General features: G+C 43.9%; 1 protein-coding gene and 1 long non-coding RNA gene across 16 annotated transcripts in view; one reads left to right on the forward strand and one right to left on the reverse strand.

The window, feature by feature from the left end:
- PTPRT (protein tyrosine phosphatase receptor type T) overlaps window positions 1-25,880 on the forward strand; it is a 1,093,164-nt gene that overhangs the window by 922,673 nt on the left and 144,611 nt on the right. For 9 of the 15 annotated variants that reach the window (XM_082430071.1, XM_082430082.1, XM_082430079.1 and 6 more), the window contains one exon: window positions 11,781-11,810. The exons of 4 other annotated variants lie outside the window; for them this stretch is intronic. In XM_082430071.1, coding sequence (XP_082286197.1) covers window positions 11,781-11,810 — 30 coding nt within the window. Of the gene's footprint in view, window positions 1-11,780; window positions 11,811-16,832; window positions 18,806-25,880 lie in introns of those variants that run through there. 2 more of the 15 variants (XM_082430076.1, XM_082430078.1) reach the window with 2 other exon arrangements.
- The window catches only part of LOC309645405, a 925,297-nt gene that overhangs the window by 289,597 nt on the left and 609,820 nt on the right, over window positions 1-25,880 (reverse strand). The gene's annotated exons all lie outside the window — the stretch shown is intronic.

Here is a 25,880-nt window from a genome sequence, read left to right on the forward strand (position 1 = left end):
AAGTCCTTTCCCTGCTGATCGCTTCTGAGCAGGGACCTTCTGATACAACCGTTGAGGTCCTGAAATTTGGGGCCAATGGTGGCTCATGGTGTTGGTGTCTGAAGGGCATGTGCTATCTGCTTGGCGAGCAGCCCCAAGATGGCAAGTTTCTTGCGGGGCAGGGGTTCCTTGGAGTCCCATGGGATTCCATGTATGACGCTTCTCAGAGATGGCTGCTCTGTTGTGATTGGTCACGTCATCGAGATTACAGGGGAGCCCTGGGAACACGGGTGAGCCCACAGATACAGATGCAGGAAAGCAATGCTTCGTTCCTTTCACCTTCATTCATCCTTGACTTTTCTTTGGTCAAGCGGCAGCATCCCAAGGGATTGATGCATCCTCGGCATCAAAGGGATAGAGCCACCTCTGATGGTGTGACAGCCCTGAGGGAAGGCTCCTTCCTACTCCGCATCCCATAGAACCTTCCCAGCTGAACTGTTGCTGCTTGTCACCTCTCAGCAGGATGTCCTCCTGGCCCCTCTGGTCAGCGAGCACTGTTATCTCCTGTTGCGTGCATTGCTCATGAAAGCCAGGGTCCAGGTTCTTTCCTGATCCCCCAAATTCATTACATCGACATCTTCTGTTTGTCAGACATGCGGGAGGCTTGAAGACATCACAGAGGTGTTGCAGAGAGGGAGAGGAAATAGTCATCAGGGAAAGTTGAAGAATATCAGCTCTCACTGTCCCTGGGGTACACGATTGATTATTCCTCCAAACAGGGGGTCCTCCTGCCTACTGTACCTTAGCCACCATGTCCCCGTGCCTACTGCCCGTCTCAATTTCAATGCCAGGATTCCAGCCTTGGTCTCCACCCTCCCACTCCCCAGGCTGCCAAAGCAAACAAAACACTTAACTACATTATAATGATATGTGCTGCAACCTGCCCTGCCCCCAATATAAAGAGACGTTTTAGTCCATTCTTCAACCAACTACTAACTCCTCAGCCTGAAGCTCTGGGCTTGGTTACTCACAGAGTTCAGGACAAGCCCAGTAATGAGGACCGGGACTTGCTTTCATCCCTGAGACAAAAACAGCTTGTGAAACTTGTTCCCACCAGAACAAAGGGACAGAATGCCCCAAAGACAAATTCCAGCTTCTACTCTAAGGAGTCCCATGAATATAAATGCATGAAGTAAACAAATGAAGACAGTGTCCTTATTTCCAGCCATCAGTTTCGCTCTACAAGTAGTCGGCCTTCTTTTAGCCATTCTGGCACCGGAATGTCTCTGTGTGTCTCATGGTTCTGTTCAGAATCAGCCAGGACCCCGTTTGGCCAGGACATCTTATTGGTAGGACCTGTTCTTTCTGGACATCTTTGTTCTGTAGGATAATTCCTTTCCTCAGGCTCCCAGCAGAATGACTGAAGAGTTTCGGTTCTCGTCCAGCTACTGATTTTCTGGTTGGAGCGGCTAGGGAGGAGGGAAGGTCCATGATCATACTGGGGGTCAAGAGCCCTCAGCGCCGTCACCATCATCCATAAAGCGAGGCCACGTTTTATGTTTGTGACAAGCCAGCTGCTGTTGGATGAGGCCGAACATGAGGTTTGATTTCTCTGGGGGTGAGTGAGCACATCGCACATGTAAGGTCATTGACACGTTCTCGGAGTCGCAGACGCTTTAGAGACACAGGTGAGTTTGGGCCAGTCTCCCTGAAAAAAGTAACCAATTTAATAGAATTGCATTCCTCTTTGATAGACCCTGAATGTTCTCATTCTTCGCCACTGATTTGTAAGTCAGATATGCTCTTCCAATTTTGCTCTTTCTAAAGCCTGGCTTAACCCACGTCACCATTGTCTGTGAGCTTGTGAAGAAATTTCACTTCCCTCTCAACAGCTATTTCTGAAACGTGTGACTTTCTGGGAGGGAGGAAAGGGCTTTCTGTTTTCAGGCTGGCAGCAAGGATAAAGTGAGCCCTTTGTGTGGTTTTATCCTCTTCTATCTTCATCATCTCTCACCTCTATGAAAACCATCCGTCAGACCCAACCCACAGACATCACGTGATCACCATTTCTTTCCAAGGGGCAAAACTCAGATGTAGTGGCAGGGGGCAGGGAGTAGGGGGTGCTGATCAGTGTTTGCATATACAGTATCTTTGGGAGAAAATAAGACATTTTTCTGGCCTAGTTGATGGTAATATTTTACAAATAGGTATAGGGGAAGGAAAGTGGAGGAGCAGAGGAGGGGAGGGGAGAGGAGAGAAGAGTAGGGGATGGGTCAGAGGGAGAAAAAGAGAAATTAAACATCAGCCTGCGCTCTTTCCACTAACCCTTAGTGTCTTCTGATGTCTAGAGGTGCCCCCACCAAAGGACAGGGAAGAGCTTAATGGGCTCCTTTCCCTCTTCTTATCCCAACCCCATATATAAATATGGGGAAAACTTCACTGGTCAGTTGCGTCTGTCACTAACTTACTTACTGCTCACCAGAATGATGTCCACAGCCACCTAAAAGGAATAGATACGAAAGGAAAAGAAACTCCCAGATAACAGGCGAATCATCACAACTCAGGATCCTAGTGTCAGCACCTCTTCAGTGTCCCTTTGTGACCTAGAGTTAGTTCCTGCATCTAGCAGCTCTCAGGAGTCGAATGCCTGCCACACTGCCTGCACTGGCTTGCGCTGGGTCTTCTCCCTGACCTCCACAGACATGGCCGTGGCGGCTCCCTGTTTCCTCTGCTCCCAATGGATTCAGCTGTCTCAGAGTCTTCCCCAGAGCTGCAGGCACATGTCTCCAGTCCACTTAAGATGCCCCTAGTTTCTCCATACAGGCCTTGAAGCGTCCCTGTCACTCTCCAAAGAGAGTCTTTCTCTTACTGTTAGGTGTTTTGTGTGTGTGTGTGTGTGTGTGTGTGTGTGTGTGTGTGTGTGTGTGTGTGTGTGTGTGTGTGTGTTGTACTGAACTAGAAAGCTGGCCCAGAAAGGGCTAGAGATACAGAGGACCAAGGCAAGGGTTTAGTGAAAGAAGCTAAATCAATTTACATTCAGAAAGGAGTGTAAGAGAAAGGAAGAGAGAGAGAGAGAGAGAGAGAAATATATCAGCATAGCCCAAGGAAAGTTTTGTTGTTGTTTGGCTGTTTTATAATGGGTGGAGGGGATCTTGAAAAATGCAAGGTTGCAGAAGGGCATATAAGACGCTGGTGAGCAATTCAAACAGAATTCCCTTACAGTTTGAAAAAGATGCAAATTAAACTTTAGACTTCTTTTAATAGTACCTTTGGCTGTTTGGACTGGGCTTCTTTGAACGCAGGACCATAGAGAATCAGGGCTACATGGAGATATGGAGGATTGCATGAGCATTATAAGAAGGGGATCTGGAGCCCCTTCCGACAGAGTTAACAGCCAGTGTGGTTATAGCCAAGCTCATTGCAAAACAGTCCTTCTTATGCTGTCACTGGATAATGGCTCCATCTTTTTCTCCTGGCTCTATTGATCACATCTAGACCTCAGAACATTCTAAAATGGGTTCCTGCATGCCATTATGTAATGGAACGTTCCTCCTTTTCATGAACACCCTGTTGAGTCCTGAAAAAGAGAAAAGCTCTCATCACTGCAGTCCCGTTCATCTTCTTCCCTGACCTCCTCCCTTTAGAATTATCGAACATCCTCTGCCAAAGGAATGGGCAGCCAAGGCATTGTAAGGCCACCTCTCTGGTCCCTTGGCTTAACACCATAGGGCCCTGGGTGCCTTCAATGCAAATTAAGGTGGAAAGCTCAAGCCTTAGTGCCTTCACTAGTGTATCTTGATGTTTGAAGGTGTTTCTTGGCCACTCACATATGGGAAGTTTGACATTTTAATGTTTGTTCATGGGATATGGACATATGTGCATGTGCCTACAAGCTTCCTGTCATCCAGTTTATTCCCTGGGACACGCTTCCTGAAATCTGAGCATGGTCCTCCAAGGCTTAAGGCATAGCAATGCACTTTTGAATGGGGAAACACTGGAGCCAGCTTAAGCAGAATTCTTTGGTAACAGTATATCTCTACCCCAAGACTTGTCTGTATCCTACATTAACCTCACCATCCCTTCTTACTTTTCAAATGCAAACTAGGCAACTTTTAGAGAGACAGTTTCAAAGTCCTTCGCCGCACATAGTTCCATCCACCCCCATCTCCTCTTCTCCTCTCCCTGCCCAGCTCTTCCTGGTCCAGCCTGAGCTTCCTGCCAACCACGCTTTGCCTGTCCAAACAGTAACTCTTCCAAGAGTATATTTGGAGTGTCTTGAGTTTGAGATATGAGAGTCTACTTTGAGAGAAATGTGCATCTCTTGGTGTACCTTGCTTCTCTGTGATTTGTGTCTGCCCTCCAGTGGCTCCAAGTCTAATGGGTATAGACATCTCGTTAGCTGTGTACTGGGAAGCAGAAAAACTGGATCCGAATCTCTACAGCCCCATTTATCTGCTGCTAACCTTGGAGAAGCAACTTAACAAAGCTCAACCTTTGCTTTCTCAACTGTGAGATGCAGCCAATCTCATGTAGCTGTTCTGAGGATCAAATGAGCTAATGGCTGGGACAGGCTTTACTTCCTGTACCTGCTTACGTACAGGTGATGCATCTATTGCATAATATCAACAGGGACATTCATCTCACACATGACCATCAAGTGTACCAAGCCAGCTCCAAACCCATCACTAATATGTTCAAAGGCAGCGCTGCAGTCAGCACACACACTCTGACCTAATTTGTTCATTTTCCATTTGAACTGCTGCCACACTCTGATTTTAATCCTACAAATAATCATAGAGGGTAGGACTGTTGATACTCCTCTGTTTTTTGAGAAGAGGAAACTGAGGTTCAAAAAAGGTTTTTATGAGTTAGCCAAGGTCTTGGGCGGAGTTGAAATGCAGACCCAGGGTCTGTGACTCCAGACCCCTTGCTGTTAACTTCTGTTCTATCAGTCTATGCAGACCGGTAGAAAATAAGTGAATCCTGGAATAGGACACAAGTGACCCAGATTCAGGTATCATTTTCTACTGTTCTCTGCATTGGTACATGCTATTTCCCTGAATCAAATGTCCAGACATTCCTCTTCACCTGCAAGTCTCCTACTACTCTCTAACTCTCAGCCCCAAGTTCTTCCAAGTAGGATTCCTCCAAGTATTACCTCTTCCTTGAAGTCTTCCCACAAGCCCTCCATCCCAGGAAGGTTCAATGATCCTCCCCCACATGCAGCCATTGTGCCACATGCATAGACCTTCAGCTGTGTATTTATCACACAACATGGTGGTTGTAGTTCTGCTGGACTGAAAACGGAAATGGCTTGGGAGGGCAGGTCCTCTGCTTTGGCCCATTCTTGCCAGAGCTCAACTGCCCTGTATCATCTGCTCCTGGACATCTACCCTCAAAGTTTTTATGGTCAAAGACAAAATCATCACCAACGTATTTCCAATCATGTGTCCCCATCTTAGTGAGAGGTACTACCTCTCATTCCATCAGCAAACTAATGGGATTCCATCACCCCAGTACTTTTGAACTTGCATCTTTACATTCTCTTGGTCGCATCCTCTCCCCTCCCCCTCTCCACCGCCTCTTCCCTGGTGCAAGCCTCTATAGCTTTGTTCTATGAGTCTCTTCGCCAGCCTTCCTGACTCTGGCCCCACCTCTCCAACCCATCTTCCACACTGTAGCCAAAGTGATGTTTGAAAAATGAAACTTGTACTCCCAAACCTGCATTCTAGAATCCTTCAATGGCTTTTCCTTCCCTATAACAGCGGTTCGTAGGGTGGAAATAAGGCAAGAAACACATACTTAAGTCATCTGGAGAGCCTTGTCAAGCTACGCTGTCCCCTTGCTCACAATGATTCTGGCAGATTTCCTGAAGTCTCACCCCACTCCTGTACCTTTGCTTGTAAAGTTTCCTCCTCTTTCAATGCCTATGTTCCTCATTTCCATGTGACCAGATACTACCCATGTTTAAGGTCTAATTTAAAAGACACCTTCTCCAATAATCCCTTCTGACCTTCAGTGTAGACACAATCTCTTCACCGTCTGGATCCCCTCCATGAGGATCCATGTTGTGTTCTGTCTTATGTTTGTTGTTTGTATTCACATCTTATCTTCTCCACTGGACCATCAACTGTCTGTTCTGATTCATCCTCATCACAAATGTGCCTTGCAGATACTTGGGATTCCCTAAAAATGTGTTGAATCCCAGTAAAATCAGAACAGATGGGGCCCAGGATTGCACTCCATCTCTTGGGCAAGAAAGCTTCACTCAGAACGCGGATCCAAATATCAGTGTTAAGCATCAGGGGTAAACCCAGCCCTGAGGGGTGCGGAGGAGGGTCAGGCTGGAAGGGCAGTATGTGAAAGATGTACCATGGTCTGAGACTCAGAGAACACACTATCTCTCCAGGAAAAAAAATAATGAGGCAGTAGGAAAAGCTAACTACTGGGTAAGCTAAAGAGGCAGGGCAACTATTAGATTGTACTGTGCTACAGGTCACAAAACTGACACATGTAGAACTTAAAGAAATTGCCCCAAATCACGTAGCTAGTAAGTGGAAGAGCTGGGTCTGAAACCTGGCCAATCTGATCAGAGTCTACACTCTTAACACCGTCTAACCTGGATGAAATGTGAAACAGGATTTGCAGGTATGCTGAATTGTGTGACATAATTTTAAATGGTTCGTTGAGGTGGGAAAGCAGCCCCAAATAAATGTATTGATATTATCTTGTTTTGTCCACCCCATTCTCAACTGCTCCTTACTCCACACCCTGAAAAGTGAATCCTTCTTCTGTTTGCACTCACTAGGGGAGCCACTCAAGCTAGAGCCTTGGCAGTCCTCTTCAAAATGCTCACATGTAATCACCTATTGCTTTTGTGTTCTAGCCACCTTTCACATCACCTCTTCTCCTTCCTCATAGCCATTGCAGTATCGGCCCCTAACATCTCTTGCTTTGACCCTTACAGCAGCTTTCATGACCCCAGTGCATCTCCCCTCCCACTTTTTGCTCACACTCCTGCCAGAATCATCCATCTAGAAAAATATTTGCCCACTTGGCTCTTTGAGTTCTCCCTGTGACCTAAGTTCTCCCTGTGAGAGTAAGCTCCTCAGACTCTTTGGGAACTAGACCCTGCCAGCATCTTGACATTCCCACCTTGATAACCCCCCACCCATTCCGTAAACACATATCCATCAGCCTGGAAATACCCTCCCTCCTACTCCATCTGGGTGTTCCTGGACTTTACAACTCCGGCATCATAGACTCTAAACCAAATTACCTCTCCCCAACCACCACCCCTTACCCTCAAATATGGTCCCATAGCTCCCTGAGCTGCCACTTCATACCATTTATCACTCTAGAAGATAATAACATAGTAGTTATTAATGCAGGCTCTTTAAGTTAGACTTCTTGGATTCTAATCCTTGCCATGCTGCTTACCAACTATATAAACTTGGGCAAGTTACTTAACTTCTCTGAGCTTCACTTTCCTCATCTGTAAAACATAGATAATAATGCTTCTAGTGAGGATTAAATACAATAGTCCACATAATGTACTGAGAACAGCATCTGACACATAAGTGACCTCCTACTATCTAAATGGTGGCTATTATTATCATCTATTTTATAAGTTTTTTGTTTGGCTCTCCCATGAGACATATTGGCTGGATCAAGATGGCATTTCTCTTTCAATCTCTGATAGTTGGAAGACACAGTCATATAATAGGTCCTTAAAAAGTTTTGGCTGTGATAGAAAGATGGATGAGTGGATGACGGATTGATTGTTGGATGAATGAATAGATGAGTGCATGGATGATTTGATGAGTGTGTGGGGTTATGGGATAGATGGATAAGTAGATGTATAGATTGTTAAGTGGATGGAGGGATGGAGGGATGGAGAGGTGGATGGATGGATGGAAGAGTGAATGGGTAGGTTTATGAACTAGATGGACAGGGAGATGGTCAAATGGATGGTTAAATAGGCAACTGAGTCTTGTTTAAGTAGTATGAAACAAAGGGAAGCTATACCTCAAGTCATTCTTGTCAGCCAGCTGAAAAGATTCCACGGTACGTGATTTATTAAGTTTGGGTTTTTTTCTTTTTTTTTCTAAGCACAGCCGTCTTCCTGCTCAGGATCTTTGGTCTCAGGCAATCTGTTACTTGCAATATCACTGTATCCTTGTAAATTTAGACCTTCAGTAAATCTTCAAACCTGAGAGAAAGGACACATGTATACTCTGTTTTGATCACAGAGTAAAGAACTGCAATCCTTGCCCTGGAAGACTTTGCAATTTAATTTGGAAAACATATTCAATTAATAGAAGCTTGTCAGGTGCCATCATTCTGGAGTTGCCTTGAAGCTGAGTCAGGGATAGCACTGGCTTTTGGTGACATCCAGGATAACTCAGCTACTTGGCAGAGGTGAGTTGAAGGTTAAGGAAGCATGTTGGAATGAGGAGGTGGCCCAGGCAGAGGTGACTCCTGAAAATTGAGAGCAGAAAACCAGAGGGCCCAGAATGTCGAGACCCAAGAGTGTAGCCTGGGGCTGCTGACTGTGAGAAAATCCTGGCTCAGGATGGAGGCTTTGCAATTGGTCCCAGAATACACAAAATATTAGACCTAGTGAGGGGTGACGTCTTAGAGCCTCAGATTCCTCGACTAAAAATGAGAAGACTAGTACCAGCTCCATAGGGCCAGGGGGAGGATTAAAAGAGATAAGGCTTGTGGCATCTCAGTGCCTGACCCACTGTGTTGCCCAACATATATCTATATTCTTTCTTCCTCGAAGCCAGCACAGGCTAGTGGTCCAGCACATGAGCTTTAGAGCCATGTTGCTATCAAATCCAGTTACTAACTGTGTGATCTTAGGCAAGTTACTTAACCTTCTTTGCCTCAGTTTCCTCATCTGTGAAGTGGGGATGATAATAATACGTATCTCTCAGGATGGTTGTGAGGAATACACAAGTTAATGTATGATAAGAGCCTACAACAGTGTGTGGCACGTAGTAAGTGCTACATAAGTATTTGTTCTTATTTTATTACTAATTTTTAAAAATTTTATTACTATTTTTAATATTCCTAAGTAGGTGAACACTTTGTTCCTGGTCACCAGAGTGAGAAGCAGCAAACCTTTTATCTGTGGATAAGGGGGGAACATAAACTCCCCTTTATTGAGGCCTACTGTATTTCAGATGTTTAATATATTCTAATATTAAATTAGATTAATGTATTTTACTTAAAATACTTCGTGTATTACATACCATATATAATTGGAAAGTAATTTAGATTAGTATAATGTTAATGCCCACCCTGACTCTTGGGAATAGATCATTATTGCCCCCAACGTTGAGATGGAGAAACTGAGGCTCAGAGATACAGCGACTTGCTCGAGGCCATGCAGTCAGCAAGTGGTGGTTCTGGGATGCTAAGACTTATCATATTTCCACTCCTCAAAGCTGTTTAAGCTGGCAGTTATCCATGCCATTCACCTTGGTACACAGATCAGGAAACAGAGATCCAGGCAGAGGCATCGACTTGCCCAAGATGTCACAGAGAGCAAGGAAAGAGCTGAGATCAGAACACTGGCCTCTCCATTCTCAGCCCAGTGTTCTTGACAATATGGAAAACAGACATGTCTGTGAGTCTTCATCAAATGGGTCCTGAGCTTTCTGCCCCTGAGGAATCACATTCCCAGGCTCTGGACCACAGAGCCAGCAATGAAGAAGAGGAATGGTCACCTTACAGTGCCAACCTGTTATGGTTGGTGGAGGGGCTTGGATGATTTATCTGGGCTGTTCCAGATCCCACCCATCAGTTAGAAGTTCTTCACCCCTTTCATCATCTGGGGCCACTGTTCATTTGGCCAAAGATACTGCACAGTTTTGTGAGTAACCAGCTCTTGCTGCACAATGGTTCACTTTCCCCAGCTCAGCCTCCCAAGGAGGCACGGGGCTTCCCTTCTGCCATGGTGTCTTAGCTCTCAGATGTCACTTTCCTTCTGGATCTATGGACTTTGTCTCTCCTGATAAATGAAAGAAAGCCTAGAGATGGCCCTGCCTTGGGGACTTTGGCCAGTTCCTACTTAAGAGGGGGAAATGTGGGGCTCTGAGGACATGTTCCCACCCTGTGGATATAAAGACCGCATCTTCCTGTGCCAACCAAACTGGATAACAGTTGCAATTAACCAAATAACTCAAGAAGGAAGCAAATTATTCTTGCCCACTCAGATGGATATTTGGGGACCTGAATTATTCAGCAATTTTTCTCAATCCACAAATGTATCAGTTATTGTCAGTGGAGCTAAGTCTGTAAAATAAAAATGTTCCTATTTATTTTTCTACAAAATACGAAAAGTTATAACAAAGGGAGTATCACGGACTTGTTTTTCTTTTATTGTTCAGAAGCCAAGAGCTAGAAGAGACATCAGAGATATATTGCAGGCAGTGATTTTTCAACCATTCTTTTGAAGAGTGGAATTCTGAGTCATGTGAAATCTTACACGCCAATTTATGAAACAGATTGAAATGGAGAAGCTCCGAATGTGGTGGATGGCAGAGAAGCAGCAGCCCTCCCTCCGTACCCCCCTCCCCATTACAATGATGCTGCTCTGCAGGACCCTGGGAACACGGTTTGAAAATTAGTGATTCAGTTCAACTCACCTGAGGCTCATATAAGAAAATGCAGGCACAGAGAGTTTATTCAAGTTGTAGTCTGTTCAAACTGAAGTTTGGAATTCCTTTCTTTTAGTGCAGTGCTCTTTCATGATGAAGTTTGAATGTTGTTCTGGTTTTCTCCTGATAATGTAACAAACTACTTCCCAAAATGTAGTGACTTAAAAATAAGCCATGAAAGTTAGTGATCTGTTTTTCTCACGAATCCGTACTTTGGTCAGGGTTTGAAGGGAATGACTTATTTCTGGTCTGTGATATCAAGGGTCTCAGTTGGCGTAAGCCAGTTGGCTGGGGCGGGAACAGCCCGAGGTTGGCTGGATGTCTCTTTCTGTTCATACAGGCTTAGGGCCTCTCTGTGTGTGGTTTCTTCACACGGTCCCTTCAGACCACAGCAAGCTCAGGATACTTAGACTTCTTACATGGAGGTTCAGGGTTCCAAGTGAGAGTTCCAAAGACCCAGAAAGAGCTGCAAGGCTTCTATCTGTCCTATCCTAGAAAGTTCCAGAATGTAACTCCACCCACATTCTGTTGGTCACCCAGGGCCAACCCTGATTCTGTGTGGGAGAGCGCTAACATGGGCATGAGTGCTGGAAAGTTTGGATCGTTGGGGAACCATCTTGGATGCTGGCTACACAATTTCCTTTCTTTTGGTGTGACGTTACTAAATAGATTCTGATGTGATTTGACTGAAAACAGAGAAGATAAAAGTCATTATGGTTTTCCTTAGATCTTGGGAGCACTGTCATGTGGAAGAGTGGTAAACTAGTTCTAGAATGCCACAGAAATCTGACCCAAGACCCAAAAGTTATAATTATAAGGAAGCTAGTTTTACTTAACCGTAAGAAAGAATTTTCAAACGACTAAAACAACCAAATGCGATGTGGCTTCCTCTGCATGAGTAGTGAGTTTCTCCATCATAGGAGAGGTCTTTCTTCTACCGCTGAAAGTATCTGATTCTTGGGGACGATGACTAGTTGAGAAACCTGCATCTCCTTGAGCTTAGGGATGCTGAAATACTATGTGCATTTCTAAGAACCAAGATTTCCTATAAATCTAATTCTTGTTTGTTTGTCTTTTCTTTTCCCCCCTTTTTTGGACATTTCCATCATCTGACTGCCCATCAATATATAGAAGAAATGCTTATTCCTACTCCTATTACTTGTAAGTATCGATCTGGGGTGACTTTGCTTTGTGCCCTGTAAGGCAACCTGTAGCATGCATTTCCTGCACCAACCGTCTGTTGGTTTCTCATACTCACTTCTGTCTAAGCCATCTGTAGCCTCAAAGTTTTTATTTTGCCTAGATGTTTTCCATTTGAAAATGCACTGTCCATGTTGAAAATGTTCATGTCTGTTATGTTTCTGCCATATTGGATCTTTTCCCCTGTTTTTGGAGATGTGAAGGGCTGTTTCTCCTTTGTCAGTGTAATTCTCTAGTTAGAAATCCTCAAATTCCAGCAAGAGGAAAACCTAATCCTCCTGCAGGATTTGCACACATAAAACAAAATCACTGATCTCGGCAACTTCAAAGCCCATTTATGCCTACTTGGGGAATGTGTAGCCCTAGGGGCTCAAAGATTAGAAGGAAATTCATTGGCTGTTTCCACTATTTCAGAAAGTCTACAGGGAATCGTGGCTTTATCTAGAATCAGCTTCACAGGTGACAGAAATATACGTGGTCTTTGTTTGGGACTGGAATTATCTCAGTCTGATGTTTATCATTAGTTATGTCATGCTATCAGTGCATTTTGTTGGTAGTTATAGATGGCTGATTGCCTAACAATTCTTTCTAAATAAAGATGATGATTTTTCTTATTACAAAACCAGACCTTTTCACAACATGAGGGTAATGGAGAAAAACTCCATAAATAGATCCTTGGTAATGAAGGTGCCACTGAATTAGTTTCACATTTCTAATAGGCATTTTCCATATTTGAAAACTGAGGTCCAGAGAAGTGTGTGAAATCAAGCTCCAGTTAGCAAAAGAGTGGGATTAAAACTCAGAATGCCTCACTCCTTGTGAAGTCCGTTATCCATCATTCCATGTCTTCCTCCACCCCTGGCAAACCCAGCTTTGTGAGAGGGACCATATCTGTTAGTGATCATCTGCTGAAACCTTCACAGATGAGGATGGAGCCAGCAGAAGCCTCCCCACCCCTCTGCTCAGTGTTTGGGTCCCTGGTCAATAGGTCCACGCAGTGAGCAGATGAGATTCTGGTATCGCCACCCTCATGTTATATAGGAACCAATGAACCCCGCCAACCAACACTGAAAATGCCAGAAAACTTGCTTCATTTGTTCATTCATTTATTTGACAAATAGGCATTGAACATGCACATTATGTTCCAGACACTGTGGATGGAGAGATGGCCAGGACTTTGAGCCTCCCCCTCACAGTACACAAGCCTATCAGAGAGACTAGCCTAACATCAAGTATTGATACTTGAAATCTCGGTGGAGATGCACCAACGTGTACCGTGGAATAGGGGCACTTAGTCGGATGATCAGTTTTTTAGTGGAACAGAGGATAGTTATCAGTGCTTTTAGAGATGGATTTATCCAGTACTGAAGAAATAAGAATTCTGAGCAGGGAAAACAGCATGTGCAAAAGGCAGAGAGGTATGAGGCAGTGTGGGCTGTTGTTGCTGTGGTGGAGTCATGCAGCTCTGGATTCAAGTCACATCTCTGTCACTCACCAGTTATGTGGCCTTGAGCAAGATTTCTGAACTTTTTCAGCCTCATTCCTCTCAACCCTAAAATAGGGGTAAGAGTGCCTAACTCGTAGGGAATGAGGGATTTTGTAAGGTGCCTTGCAAAAAAATTAGCACTCATGAAATGTTAGTTTCTTTCTTTCCCCTTTCAGAAAACATAAGGAGTCAGGGCAGTAGTGGTGGCCCCTGGGGGCTCCTCTGGTCTTCTAGAGGTTCTCATGGCATCAGTGTTCCACAGTAGGTGTGGGCATGCAATGCCTTCTGGGCAACTCACCCCCTCAGTCTGTTAGCCAGTGTACATAGCACTCTCTGGTTGCCCACTTGGTACCATTCTCTGTGCTGGACCCTGTGGTGGAATCAAAGATGAACAATGTGGAGATATAGATATGCAAGTCCTTGTAGTTCAAGTTGCGTGATAAACAGGGGTCTTCCAATGGGTGCAGACTTGGAGTTCTAAGTGACAGATCCTAGATTGTGACACTCATGCCAGCTCAGGAGCTGGCCATGGTTAAAGATTCAGAGGGGGAGAAGAACTGGCGAAGCAGACAGCAAGGTAGGAGGAGCACCATAAGAGCCAAGCGAAGTCCATTGCAGAAGGAGGACCTGACAACGGCAGATGCTGCAGAGAGATGGAAGTGGAGGGCTTGGGCATGGCCCTTGCCCATCAGAAGTCACTTGTGTAGGTCACGGGGTAGCCTTGAGGGAGGAAGCCAGCCTGCCTAGGGCCCATGAGGTAGATAACTTCTTCTTAACCACTGGCCCCTAAAACAGAGGAGAAACATGAGACTGGCCACCTGAAGGGCCAGAAAGTCCTGGGCACGTGTATACGTAGCGGAGCCTGTGCAGAAGAGAGAGCTAAGGATGCTGGAGGTGGGGTGCCTCGAGAAGGGAAGGTCTGGAGGCAAAGTGTTTGGGGACAGGGAGCCAAGGACGGGATGTGTGACAGGTCTTGTGAAACCATAGGAGGGAGGGATGCATGTAGATAGAGAAGGGGGAACAGAAGGGAAATGAGGACCCCTACGGTCTGCAGATTCAAAACTCCACTCCTCCACGTCTTAGGTAGAGACCCTGAGTGGGTGCTTTAAACCCTTTCTACTCAAAAGTGTTGTCCATAGACCAGCACTGGCATCACATGGGAGCTTGTTAGAACTGCAGCACCTGGTGGCCCAGCTCAGACCTCCTGAACCTGCATTGTAACAAGATTCCCAATTCATTCATGGGCACATTAAAGTCTGAGAAGCACAGACTTACCCAGTCTCAGTTGTTTCATCTATAAAATAGGAAAAATAATACCATCCTCGCAGGGGTTAAGGCGTCACCTCATCCCTCTAAAAGCCTCCAAATCTTCCATGAAAGAGAAAACCTCCAACACACTTTGGCTGAACAGTCTTTTCCATGGAATCCATATTTATTCATTCAACAAGTATTTGCGGGGTTCCCACTTATGTGCCAGGCACTGGTCAAGGTTCTGGGATATAAGAGTTAGCTCAACAAACAAAAATCCCCGCCCACATGAAGATTTTTAGTGGGGGAGATAGAAAATAAACAACATACGTAAGAAAAGTAGTATAGGTATTATGTAATGGCCAAGAGAGATAAGGAGAAAAAATAGATAAACCGGGGAAAGAGGATGTAAAGTGTAGGTGGGGGAGGGACAGAGGAATTTTTTTTTCAAAACCAAGAGGCCGTCAATGGCTCTCCCCCATTGAAAGGTCCCATACACGAGACCAAGGGTCCACAAACATTTTCTGTAAGGAGCCAGTAGTACATATTTTTGGCTTTATGGGTTCTCTGTTGCATCTACTCAACTCTGATGTTGTAACATGAAAATAGCCATAGACAATATGTAAATGTTTGAGCATGGGTGTGTTCCAATAAAACTTTATTTAAAACAATCAGACAGTGGGCCAGATTTGTCCTGAGGGCCATAGTCTTCCTATCCCTGCCCTAGACTTTTGAGATAGGGAGAGGATGGGGTTCAAGATTCATCCTGCTTTATGAGCTCCTACAATGTGCTGCACCATGTGTTAGCCACTGCAGACACAAAGGTGAATGCAGGGCAGCTGAACCAGCCTAGAAGGAGGCAGAAGTTGAAAACAATTACTAGCTGGTAGCTATGATGTACAGCGTTCATCTAATGCTCACAGCAAGCCCTGCGAGATACATGTTATCGTGTTGAGTGTATTTAGACGTTGAGACTGAGATTTCAGGACTTGTGTACATCGCACAGCCAGGAGGTGGCAGGGCTGGGGTGTTAATCCAGGACCACATACCCCCAAGCCCTGCCCATCCTTCTCACTAGACCTTCAGGGCTCCTGCCTGGACCATGTGCTTGGAGAGCCCATATCCAGGCTGCGGGAGAGCCAGGATTTGAGTGCAAGTGTGTCTGCCTCTACAGCCTCAGTTCTGTGCAGGGACATCTGTGCCTTGCTTGGGACAAGAAGTGGTAGCTATTCCTGGCTGGCAAGGATGCCCTTGAGGCAATCCTGTCTTTGCTGTCCTGGGGACTTGCCATGTGGTCAGAGCTGAGAGCACAGGGCAGCCAGATCAGTGGTAGCCAAGGGGATAGAGTAAGGGGTGACCAAAAGAATGCTAATGACATGGATAAGTAGAGCTACAGGTAGAAGGCACTTTGGGACCCAGGGACAGAGGAGTCTAGAATGGGGTCCTTCACGGTCCAGTACACATTTTAAAAATTAAAATAATGTGGGTTTTGGTGTCAGACTTAGATCACAATTCTAGGTCTGCCTCTTCTGTCAGACTGTTCAGACCTTGAGCAATCATGGAACCACTCTGAGCCTCAGTTTCTTCATCTGCAAATGGTGATAACAACTGTAACTTCCCAGCATTTTCATGAGGGGTAATGAGCGGGTGTATCTGCAGAGTGGCTGACACAAAGTAGGTATTTTATAAATAGCAGCTATTATTCCTCACCTCCTGAGCTGACAAAAATGCTTCTCTAGAATTCCTTTTTACCTTTCTGTAGTAAAAGCAGCACCCAACAACTTCACTGTCTGCTTTCTGAAAGGATATTAAGAGTTGGTGTATGTTCATGGGTTAATTTACCTCCAGGCAGGTGATGGGCACAGTAATTGTTTTGAACAGAGACATTTTAGTGTAGTTCTTGAAAAGGCACTAAGACGTTTACCAACCATTCTGGCAGAGAGAGAGTACTTAACTATTTCACTTCACCTGTGTGCGTGTCGCAGAGGCGGGGTCCTCCTGGGCTGGTCCCTGTGTGCAAACACTCCAGAACACTTGGGCTTTTCACATCCATCCTATTTCTCTCCATTCCAGCATATTTAAATCCTACACCTCTTCTTCAAGGTCCGTGTCATACATTACTCCCACTGAAAGACTTCTCTGATTCTTTCCACCTGCAGGAATGTCCCTTTGTCCAATTCTCACCGCAGTCACTTTGTTATCATGGGCAGGAGCAAATGTGTCTTAAGGATGTTTCTTTTTCATTGCAGTGTTCCCCATGGTGCCCTAGCACACACAGTGAACCCCCAGTAAATGTATGTGGAATGAGTGAAAGAACAAGATGAAATTGACATAACAGCTAAAGTCAACAGATGATCTGTTCTTAAAAAAAAAGAAAAAAAAGTAACAATTTTTAGATAATTCCAGACCCTGTACCTTCCTTGCTTCCGTGGCTTTAAGGCAACCTTTGCTCCTGTTCAGCATCTGTGACCTGAACAAGCCACTTCACTTTTTCTAGGTCTCAGTTTCCTAATTTGTAAAGTGGAGATTAAAAATGCATTCCTCACAGAGACCTTGCAAGGATTCAATGAGGCAAAGTTTGGAAAATGCCTAGCACTTAGTAGGTTTTCAACCAAAGTAAGAAACTGCCTTCTTTTCTGAAATGCATACACCTTTTCACATCAGAGGCTGTTGGAAATCAAATATCATTGCCTTAATACATTTAAAGAGGAATTTGAAATGATGATATCAAGAGAGACTCAAAAAGCATTTTATGTAATTCGTCAGTCACTTCAAATAAAAATGAAGAAAAATAGGAATAGAAGGAAGCCATTTAAAGATGATAAGTATCAGTTACCAAAAGCTGACAGCAAATATGGTGACAGGTGAAAATAGAACGCATTACCATAAAGGCAAGTCAAAGACGGCTGCCCTACTGCTGCTCTTCAGCCAAGGGGAAGACCTTGTGAGAATTCTGATTCCTGGGCCCCACCCCCAGATCGGCTCAGTTCCTTTGGAAGTGTGGCCTGGGAATCTGAATTTTACACACAACTCAGTTTAATATTTTGGATGCTGACTTTGAGAACAACTCCTCTCCTGATCCTCACATCAGCCTGATGTAACTGTCCCTTTCTCAGTGTCCCACCTCTGTACCTGCAGTGCCCTTTTCCTGGAATGCCTACCCACCTTCCATGCCTGGAAAATTCTAGTATCTTTATTTGTTTTTAATTTTATTGAAGTATAGTTGATTTACAATGTTGTGTTGATTTCTTCTGTATAGCAAATGTCTCAGTTGTACATATATATATATATATATATTCTTTTTCATATTCTTTTCCATTATAGTTTGTCACAGGATACTGAATATAGTTCCCTGTGCTATACAGTAGGACCTTGTTGTTTATCCATCCTATATTAATAGTTTGCCTCTGTGAGTCCCAAACTCCCAGTCTATCGCTCCCCAGCCCCTCTCCCCCTTGGCAACCACCAGGCTGTTCTCTATGTCTGTGAGTCTGTTTTTGTTTTGTAGATATGTTGATTTGTATCATATTTTAGATTCCACATATAAGCGATATCATACGGTATTTGTCTTTCTCTGTCTGACTTACTTCACTTAGTATGATAATCTCTAGGTCTATCCATGTTGCTGCAAATGGCATTATTTCATTCTTTTTGATGGCTGAGTAATATTCTATTGTATATATGTACCATATCTTCTTTATTCATTCATCTGTAGATGGACATTTAGGTTGTTTCCATGTCTTGGCTATTGTGAATAGTGCTGCTGTGAACATAGGGGTGCATGTATCTTTTCGAATTATAGTTTGTCTAGGTATGTGCCCAGGAGTGGGATTGCTGGATCATATGGTAATTCTATTTTTCGTTTTTTGAGGAACCTCCATACTGTTTTCCATAGTGGCCACACTAGTATCTTTATTTTTTTTTATTTTTTATTTTTTTAACATCTTTATTGGAGTGTAATTGCTTTACAGTGGTGTGTTAGTTTCTGCTGTATAACAAAGTGAATCAGCTATACGTATACATATATCCCCATATCCCCTCCCTCTTGCATCTCTCTCCCACCCTCCCTATCCCACCCCTCTAGGTGGTCACAAAGCACCAAGCTGATCTCCCTGTGCTGTGCGGCTGCTTCCCACTAGCTATCTATTTTACATTTGGTAGTGTATATATGTCCATACCACTCTCTCACTTTGTCCCAGCTTACCCTTCCCCCTCCCCATGTCCTCTCTACGTCTGTGTCTTTATTCCTGTCCTGCCCCTAGTTTCTTCAGAACCGTTTTTTTTTTTTTGGCTGCGTTGGGTCTTTGTTGCCGTGCACGGGCTTTCTCTAGTTGCAGCAAGTGGGACTACTCTTTGTTGCAGTGTGCGGGTTCTCATTGCGGTGGCTTCTCTTGTTGCGGAGCACGGGCTCTAGGCATGTGGGCTTCAGTAGTTGCGGCGTGTGAGCTCAGTAGTTGCGGTGCGCGGGTTCTAGAGCGCAGGCTCAGTAGTTGTGGCACACAGGCTTAGCTGCTCTGCGGCATGTGGGATCTTCCCGGACCAGGGATGGAACCTGTGTCCCCTGCATTGGCAGGCGGATTCTCAACCACTGCACCACCAGGGAAGTCCTGAAAGGTGTGTGATTCTAAATGCTTCTATTCTATAAATACATCTGAGCTTTATAAAGAAGTTAAAAGAGTGGGGGAATTCTCTGCTGACAGAGAGGCATGACCTAGTGAAATAGGGTTGGAAAGAGAAGTTTCTGTGGACAGTGTTGTGATGTGCTACTCAGATTTCCCTTCAAGAATGGACTTACCCCACCCCCACCCCAGTTGCTAGAACTACTGCTGGCAGACAACTCTTGGATAACAGCCTCCTTTGGAACTTCTTGATCTTCAGAGCTGCCTCACCCAAGGTCATCCAATAGCTGGTCAATAGCTGACTTTTACAGGGGTGTAAAAATCAGTCCAGTGTCAGAGCTTCCCATGGGGCTGGCTTAAACCATCACTGCAGCTACATCTCCATTCAGCTTCCCCTTCTACCCACTTTTCCTCCTTTCCCTCCCTTTCTCTCCCTTTCCCCTCCCCTCTCTTCCCCTACTCTCCCCTCCCCTCCTCTTCCTTTCTCTCCCCTAACCTCCCCTCCCTTCCCTTTCCTGCCCTTCTCTCCCCTTCCCTTCCACAGATGTTGTCTCCAGAAGCTCCTCCTAACATATCCCCTACATGTCAATCTCTGTCTCAGAGTCGAATTTCCAGGAACCCAACCTGTGACACCCCCATTCAATTTGGTCACTGGAGACAAGTTAATCTGAGTATGTGTATGCCCCCCGCCCGCCCTTGAACATGCATACTTCATTGCCTACGGACACTTTGTATACAAACTAATTGGGTCACCACTTTGTTAACCACTGATGATAAGTAAACTCTAAAAAGTCCTTCCTTAGGCAATCATTCATTCATAGGCATTTGCTCCTCACCCGTGCCTTTGCTGGGCAGGAGGGCTGTGAGCATCTAAATACACAGCTCCTGCCTGGGGGAGCTCACGGTGTATCCCAGAAGAGTGTAGTAAGATCCTGTTGCTGAACCAGCCAGAGGAGAGAACTAGGGTCACAAGTGCCCAGCCACAGTGCCCCCTTAAAAATGTGTCACCAAGGCAGGAACGGATTTAGTTCTGAAAGCACTTGCCTTCAGCAAACGTCCCCAAACTGAGAATGACTCTTGCAGCTAGGGCTGTAGCGAAGATGGAATGCTGAGATGCACAAAGTGGAAAATGCCTTTCTAAGTGTTTTGGCAGAGTGCTTTTAATGGAAGGAAGTGCTTTAGTTATAGCTTTGCAATGTTGATGATGGTGATAATGATTACATCTTGTTTGTATATACAGCTTTATCTCTTCCAAAGTGCTTTCCCACTTATTACCTAGTTGTCTGGTTGGGCTTGGAGGTACTTAGCAAGATAGCAGACAGGTTTAAAGGCCTGCCGTGTAGGAAAGAGCCCTGGGCATTCTGGCTCCACAGTTTCAGTTAAGTCACTTAACTCCATCTCAACCTCAGTTTCTCATCTGTAAAATGGGGGTAATAACGCCTGCATTTCAGAACAGCCGTGATGTTTAAATGACATACTCTTTCATTCACGAGCATCTATTGAGCAATTCCTTTGTGCTGAGCACTGAGCTAGGTGTTAAGTGTTTAAAAAGAAATACCTTTCTCTCAAGGAGCTTAAAAGGTGACTTGGACATGTTAACAAACAGTTATAAAATAATGTTGTAAATACATGAAAGAGGAGCAGTGAAGACATGACAAAGAAAAGGAAGTCACTGATTCAGCTTGGAGGAAAGATACCATGGGCTAAAGGGCCAAAAAGGATGCCTGGTATAGGGCAGAGGCAGATGTTTCACTGAAGAAATAACACATTCACCTACTTTTCTCCTTGGCCTCATTATCTTGAAATACACACACACACACACACACACACACACACATTTTATAGCTAGGTAGGTGACATGCTAGGAAAAACTTGGAAAGTAAAAAAAAAAAAAAAAAAAAGGAGGAAGAAAGTACTGGAGTAGGAAGGGGAAGGTTTGAATCCCAGTTCCACTGCTTAGCAGCTATGAGTCCTAAGCACTCCAGGTCTCAGTTTCCCATCTGTAAAATGGGAATGATAGTGCTCAATTCATGGAATTATCTTAAGAAATTAAAAAATATAATGTACATGCCATTTTGTTTTCATTTCACTTGCATTTCATTAGATTGTCATCTATCAAATGGTAGAACTAAGCTAGAACGTAGCAGTGGTTGGATGTGTCGGGGATGGGGGAAGATAGAGTTTTCTAACTTCCAAACGTAAGTTAATGAAAGAAGAATTTGCCAAATAGAATGAAGTAGGGTAATTGTAGATGATGGTTCTTAAACTTACAGAAATTCTCCTCTGAGCAATTGGATAGGACACCCCTCCTCCTGGTTTCCATCCCTGCTGATTTCAGTGAGGGATCAGAGTCAGCTCATGATTCTGGCAAAAAACCCACACAGGTAGACAATGTCATTTTAACACAAGAAGATTTTATAGGCCAGTGAGAAGAGAAAAGGCTGGAGTTGAAACTAGAAGGGCTGTCACAATATTTCTAAATATAGGGGCTGTGGGACAGGCTTGTCCTTTATGATGTGGCTGCCAAAACCTGCCTTAAAAGAGGCATGGGGGCTTCCCTGGTGGCGCAGTGGTTAAGAATCTGCCTGCCAATGCAGGGGACACGGGTTCGAGCCCTGGTCTGGGAAGATCCCACATGCCACGGAGCAACTAGGCCCGTGAGCCACAACTACTGAGCCTGCGCGTCTGGAGCCTGTGCTCCGCAACAAGAGAGCCCGCAATAGTGAAGAGGCCCGCGCACTGCGATGAAGAGTGGCCCCCGCTTGCCGCAACTAGAGAAAGCCCTCGCACAGAAACGAAGACCCAACACAGCCAAAAAAAAAAAAAAAAAAAAAAAAAAAAAAAAAATATATATATATATATATAAATAAAGAAGATTACTATTAAAAGAGGCATGGTTCTCCAAATGGAGAAGAAGCTACTCTACTCTGGACAGTCTCTTCGAGAATGTTGCCTCCTTCCTGGGAACAGAGCTCAGAGGAACTGGAGTATGTTTAAGGAGAGCAGTCAAAGAGGGAGGGGAGCACAGGCCAGAACCTATAAAGAAAGAGGGCTTCCCTGGTGGCGCAGTGGTTGAGAGTCTGCCTGCCAATGCAGGGGACACGGGTTCGAGCCCTGGTCTGGGTAGATCCCACATGCCGCGGAGCAACTAAGCCCGTGAGCCACAATTGCTGAGCCTGCGCGTCTGGAGCCTGTGCTCCGCAACAAGAGAGGCCGCGATAGTGAGAGGCCCGCGCACCGCGATGAAGAGTGGCCCCCGCTCGCCGCAACTGGAGAAAGCCCTCGCACAGAAACGAAGACCCAACACAGCCATAAATTAATTAATTAATTAATTTTAAAAAATATTAGAGAACTGATTTCACTGGTCTCAAGTGGTACCTAGACACTTTAAAAGTTCCCCAGATTATTCTAATATGAAACTATTGTTGAGAACCACTCATATGGGAGAGTTTGAGAATCCGGGGTCCTGGAAGATAGGCATTTGGAAGATTAGCATGAGGGCTTAGTCTGGCCACCTAACCCAGAACCTCAGATGAGAGTTTGACCCCACGGGATCATCAAATAGACACACGTCTGGTTAAAATGTTGGAACCTGAGTGTGGAGGGCCGAGTCTGTAGAAGATAACACGCTATTTGATGGCACCACTTCCTCCCTATAGATATTGAGGTAGACAGTCCTTATGCTGTTCCTAAGTATGTAGAAGCCATTTAATAAATGGCGAAAATGCCCCAGGCGCACTTAAAAATAGCATTTAATTTCTCATAACAATTACTCCTCATACTGGCGTATGGTGGAGTAAAGACCCCTCAGCCACAATCAATCTCCTGAGAAATATTTGTTCATTAGCATTCTCTTCATTAATGAAACCTCAGGAAGCTCAATACTTCCTATGAAATCTTTTTATCAGAATTAAGGAACATTGGGTGAGCTTCTTTCTGGGGCAATTTTTTTGTTTGTTTAAATTTTTATTGAAATATAGTTGATTTACAATATTATGTTAGTTTCAGGTGTACAGAAGAGTGATTCAGTTATACATATATATAAATATATATATTCTTTTTTTACATTCTCTTCCATTGTAGCTTATTACAAGATATTGAGTAGAGTTCCGTGTGCTACACAGTAGGTCCTAGTTGGTTACCTATTTCATATATAGTAGTGTGTATATTTTAATCCCAAACTCCTAATTTATCCCGTCCCCTCCCCTTTGGTATCTACAAGTTTGTTTTTGATGTCTGTGAGTCTATTTCTGTTTTGTAAATAAGTTCATTTCTGGAGCAATTTTTCCATTCAATGCCTCTGAACCACTGTGCAGAAAATTCTAAGTGGGAATTATTGGGCATATTACAGCCACCCATGTTTTTTAAGGGGAAAAATTGAAAGATTAGTGTGGCCAATACCCTGTTTTTACTGGGAGGGTTTAATTTTTTTAAAAATTTTTATTGGAGTATAGTTGCTTTACAATATTGTGTTAGTTTATACTGTACAGCAAAGTGAATCAGCTATATGTATACATATACCCCTTCTTTTTTGGATTTCCTTCTCATTTAGGTCACCACAGAGCACTGAGTAGATGGGAGGATTTAATTTTTGTAAAGAGTGAAAATATGGTTTTATTAAGGTTATAAACCAAGTTGAAGCCTCAGGATTAAAGAAGGCTTGTTTTGTTTTGGAAAACAGCTTAATGACAGTGCACTTTTCTAGAAACGGAGAAAAGCTAAGACTGCCTATACTTTATTTTACTTTTTTCTTGCTTCCCTGTGTCATTTATTATCTGGGCATCTACTGATGAGAGAGAGAACTTCTGGTGAAAAATCTAACCTCAGATATGGTTGATGTGGGATTTCATACATTCTTTTGTCTTATCTTTGCTTTACACAGCAAAACTACCGTGAAAATGTGGGATCTAAGGTTTTTCCAGGAGATCCATGGCTGATTCAAAGTGTATACATCCACTATATTGCCATGCAGGTGTCTTCCGGCCATCTAGGTTGGGGGCAATTTGCTCAAGAAATCATACTTCTGTAATCTCATCTCCCACTCCTTAAGGGTTTTAAACAACACTTTGCATTAGCTCTGAATGGTGAGGAAAATCATACTTAAAACCTAGGAGCAGCGCTGTAGTGAAAGAGCGTGGACTGCACTTGGATTTGAATCCTGGACCCTGCTACTTTCTAACCTCACTTCTCTGAGCCTCTGTTTCTGCATCTTATAAAAGCGGGACAATAATACCAAATTTGGAGGGTTGCTGTGGGGATTTACCAGGATCACATAAGATAATACAATGCATGTACAACATCTGGTTCTGTGTCTGGTACCTTGTAGATGCTCGGTACATTGTAGTTATTATTATTATTGCATTTTGTTTTCTATTATTATGTCCACTCATGCTTCTGCAGTTTACAAAGTACTTTCATGTAGATATCTCATGAAATTTTTGAGTCACTCCAGTGAGGAAATGTCATTTTAAGTGTAAGGACATGAAGGCTCACCAAATTGACCAGGGCACAGGCTACCTAAAGAAAGAAATCCATGGAACAGAGAGTTGCCAGTTACTGGTGCTGTGTTCTTATCATGGGTTGGGAGGTGGGTGTGACGAGAATTCGGAAGGAGGTTACTTTATAAGGCAGCAAAACTGATAAGAATTATACCCTCTCAGACCTGGTGAGATAAAAGATGAATAAGGTCCAGAGTGGTCCCTACCTGAAAGTGTATAACCATTGCTCCAAATTGTAATGCGGGGGGCGGGGGGAAACCTGTACCAAGCACTTCATTCCATTTAATACACTCACTGTATAAAAGGGACAAGAGTCAAACAGGAACAGGATCATGCATCTTTTTACAATCGTACGACTTTTATATCCTGCACTGGAGAAAAAAGGACCGAGATTAAAGAGAGGATGGGGTTAGGGCTGTTTTTGTGACTTTTTTTAAAAATAGGCCTCTTGAGTCTCGCTTTTAATTTTACAGAGCAACCTTTTGTCTCTTAACATGTTTTTGTTTAAAATGTCTTATAAATAGGGTTGTGCCATGGAGAGGATTTTATTCAAATTCAGCTATGCCAGACATAGAGAAATAATTTTATTTAAAAATGTACCCAATGATTATGATATTTAATATGACAACAGGTGTCGGGTTTCATTTTCTGAACAGTGAAGGTTTGAAGGCTTTTTTTCCCCCTTCTTTCTTTAAGAATAAATGTGCAATAGTATTTTAGAATCAGCTTGTGGATGTCTGCAAGAAATCCTACTGGGTTTTTTTTGATTGGGCTTGCATTGAATCTGTAGATCAGTTTGGTGAGATCTGTCATCTTAACAATATTGAGCCATCTGGCCCAGGAACATGGTATGTCTCTTCATTTGTGTGGGTCTACTTTGGTTTCTTTCATCACCGTCTTGTAGTTTTTGGCATGCAGGTCCCATGCATATTTTGGTGGATTTATACCTGAATGTTTCTTCTGTGTGTGTGCTATTGTAAATGGTACTGTTCTTTTTATTTCATATTCGAATTGCTCGTTGTTAATATATAGTAATGAGACTGACTTTTGTATATAAAAAATAAATATACATAGAAACAACCAAAAAAGACAAGAAAAGAGAGGTCTCGGGTGGAGAAATAGTAACTTACTTCACAAACACAAGGCTGCTGCATGAAAGATGGAGTAAGCTAACCCAGGC

Source organism: Balaenoptera physalus (genome assembly GCF_965194825.1).
Source record: "Balaenoptera physalus genome assembly, chromosome: 16".
Lineage (NCBI taxonomy): Eukaryota > Metazoa > Chordata > Mammalia > Artiodactyla > Balaenopteridae > Balaenoptera > Balaenoptera physalus.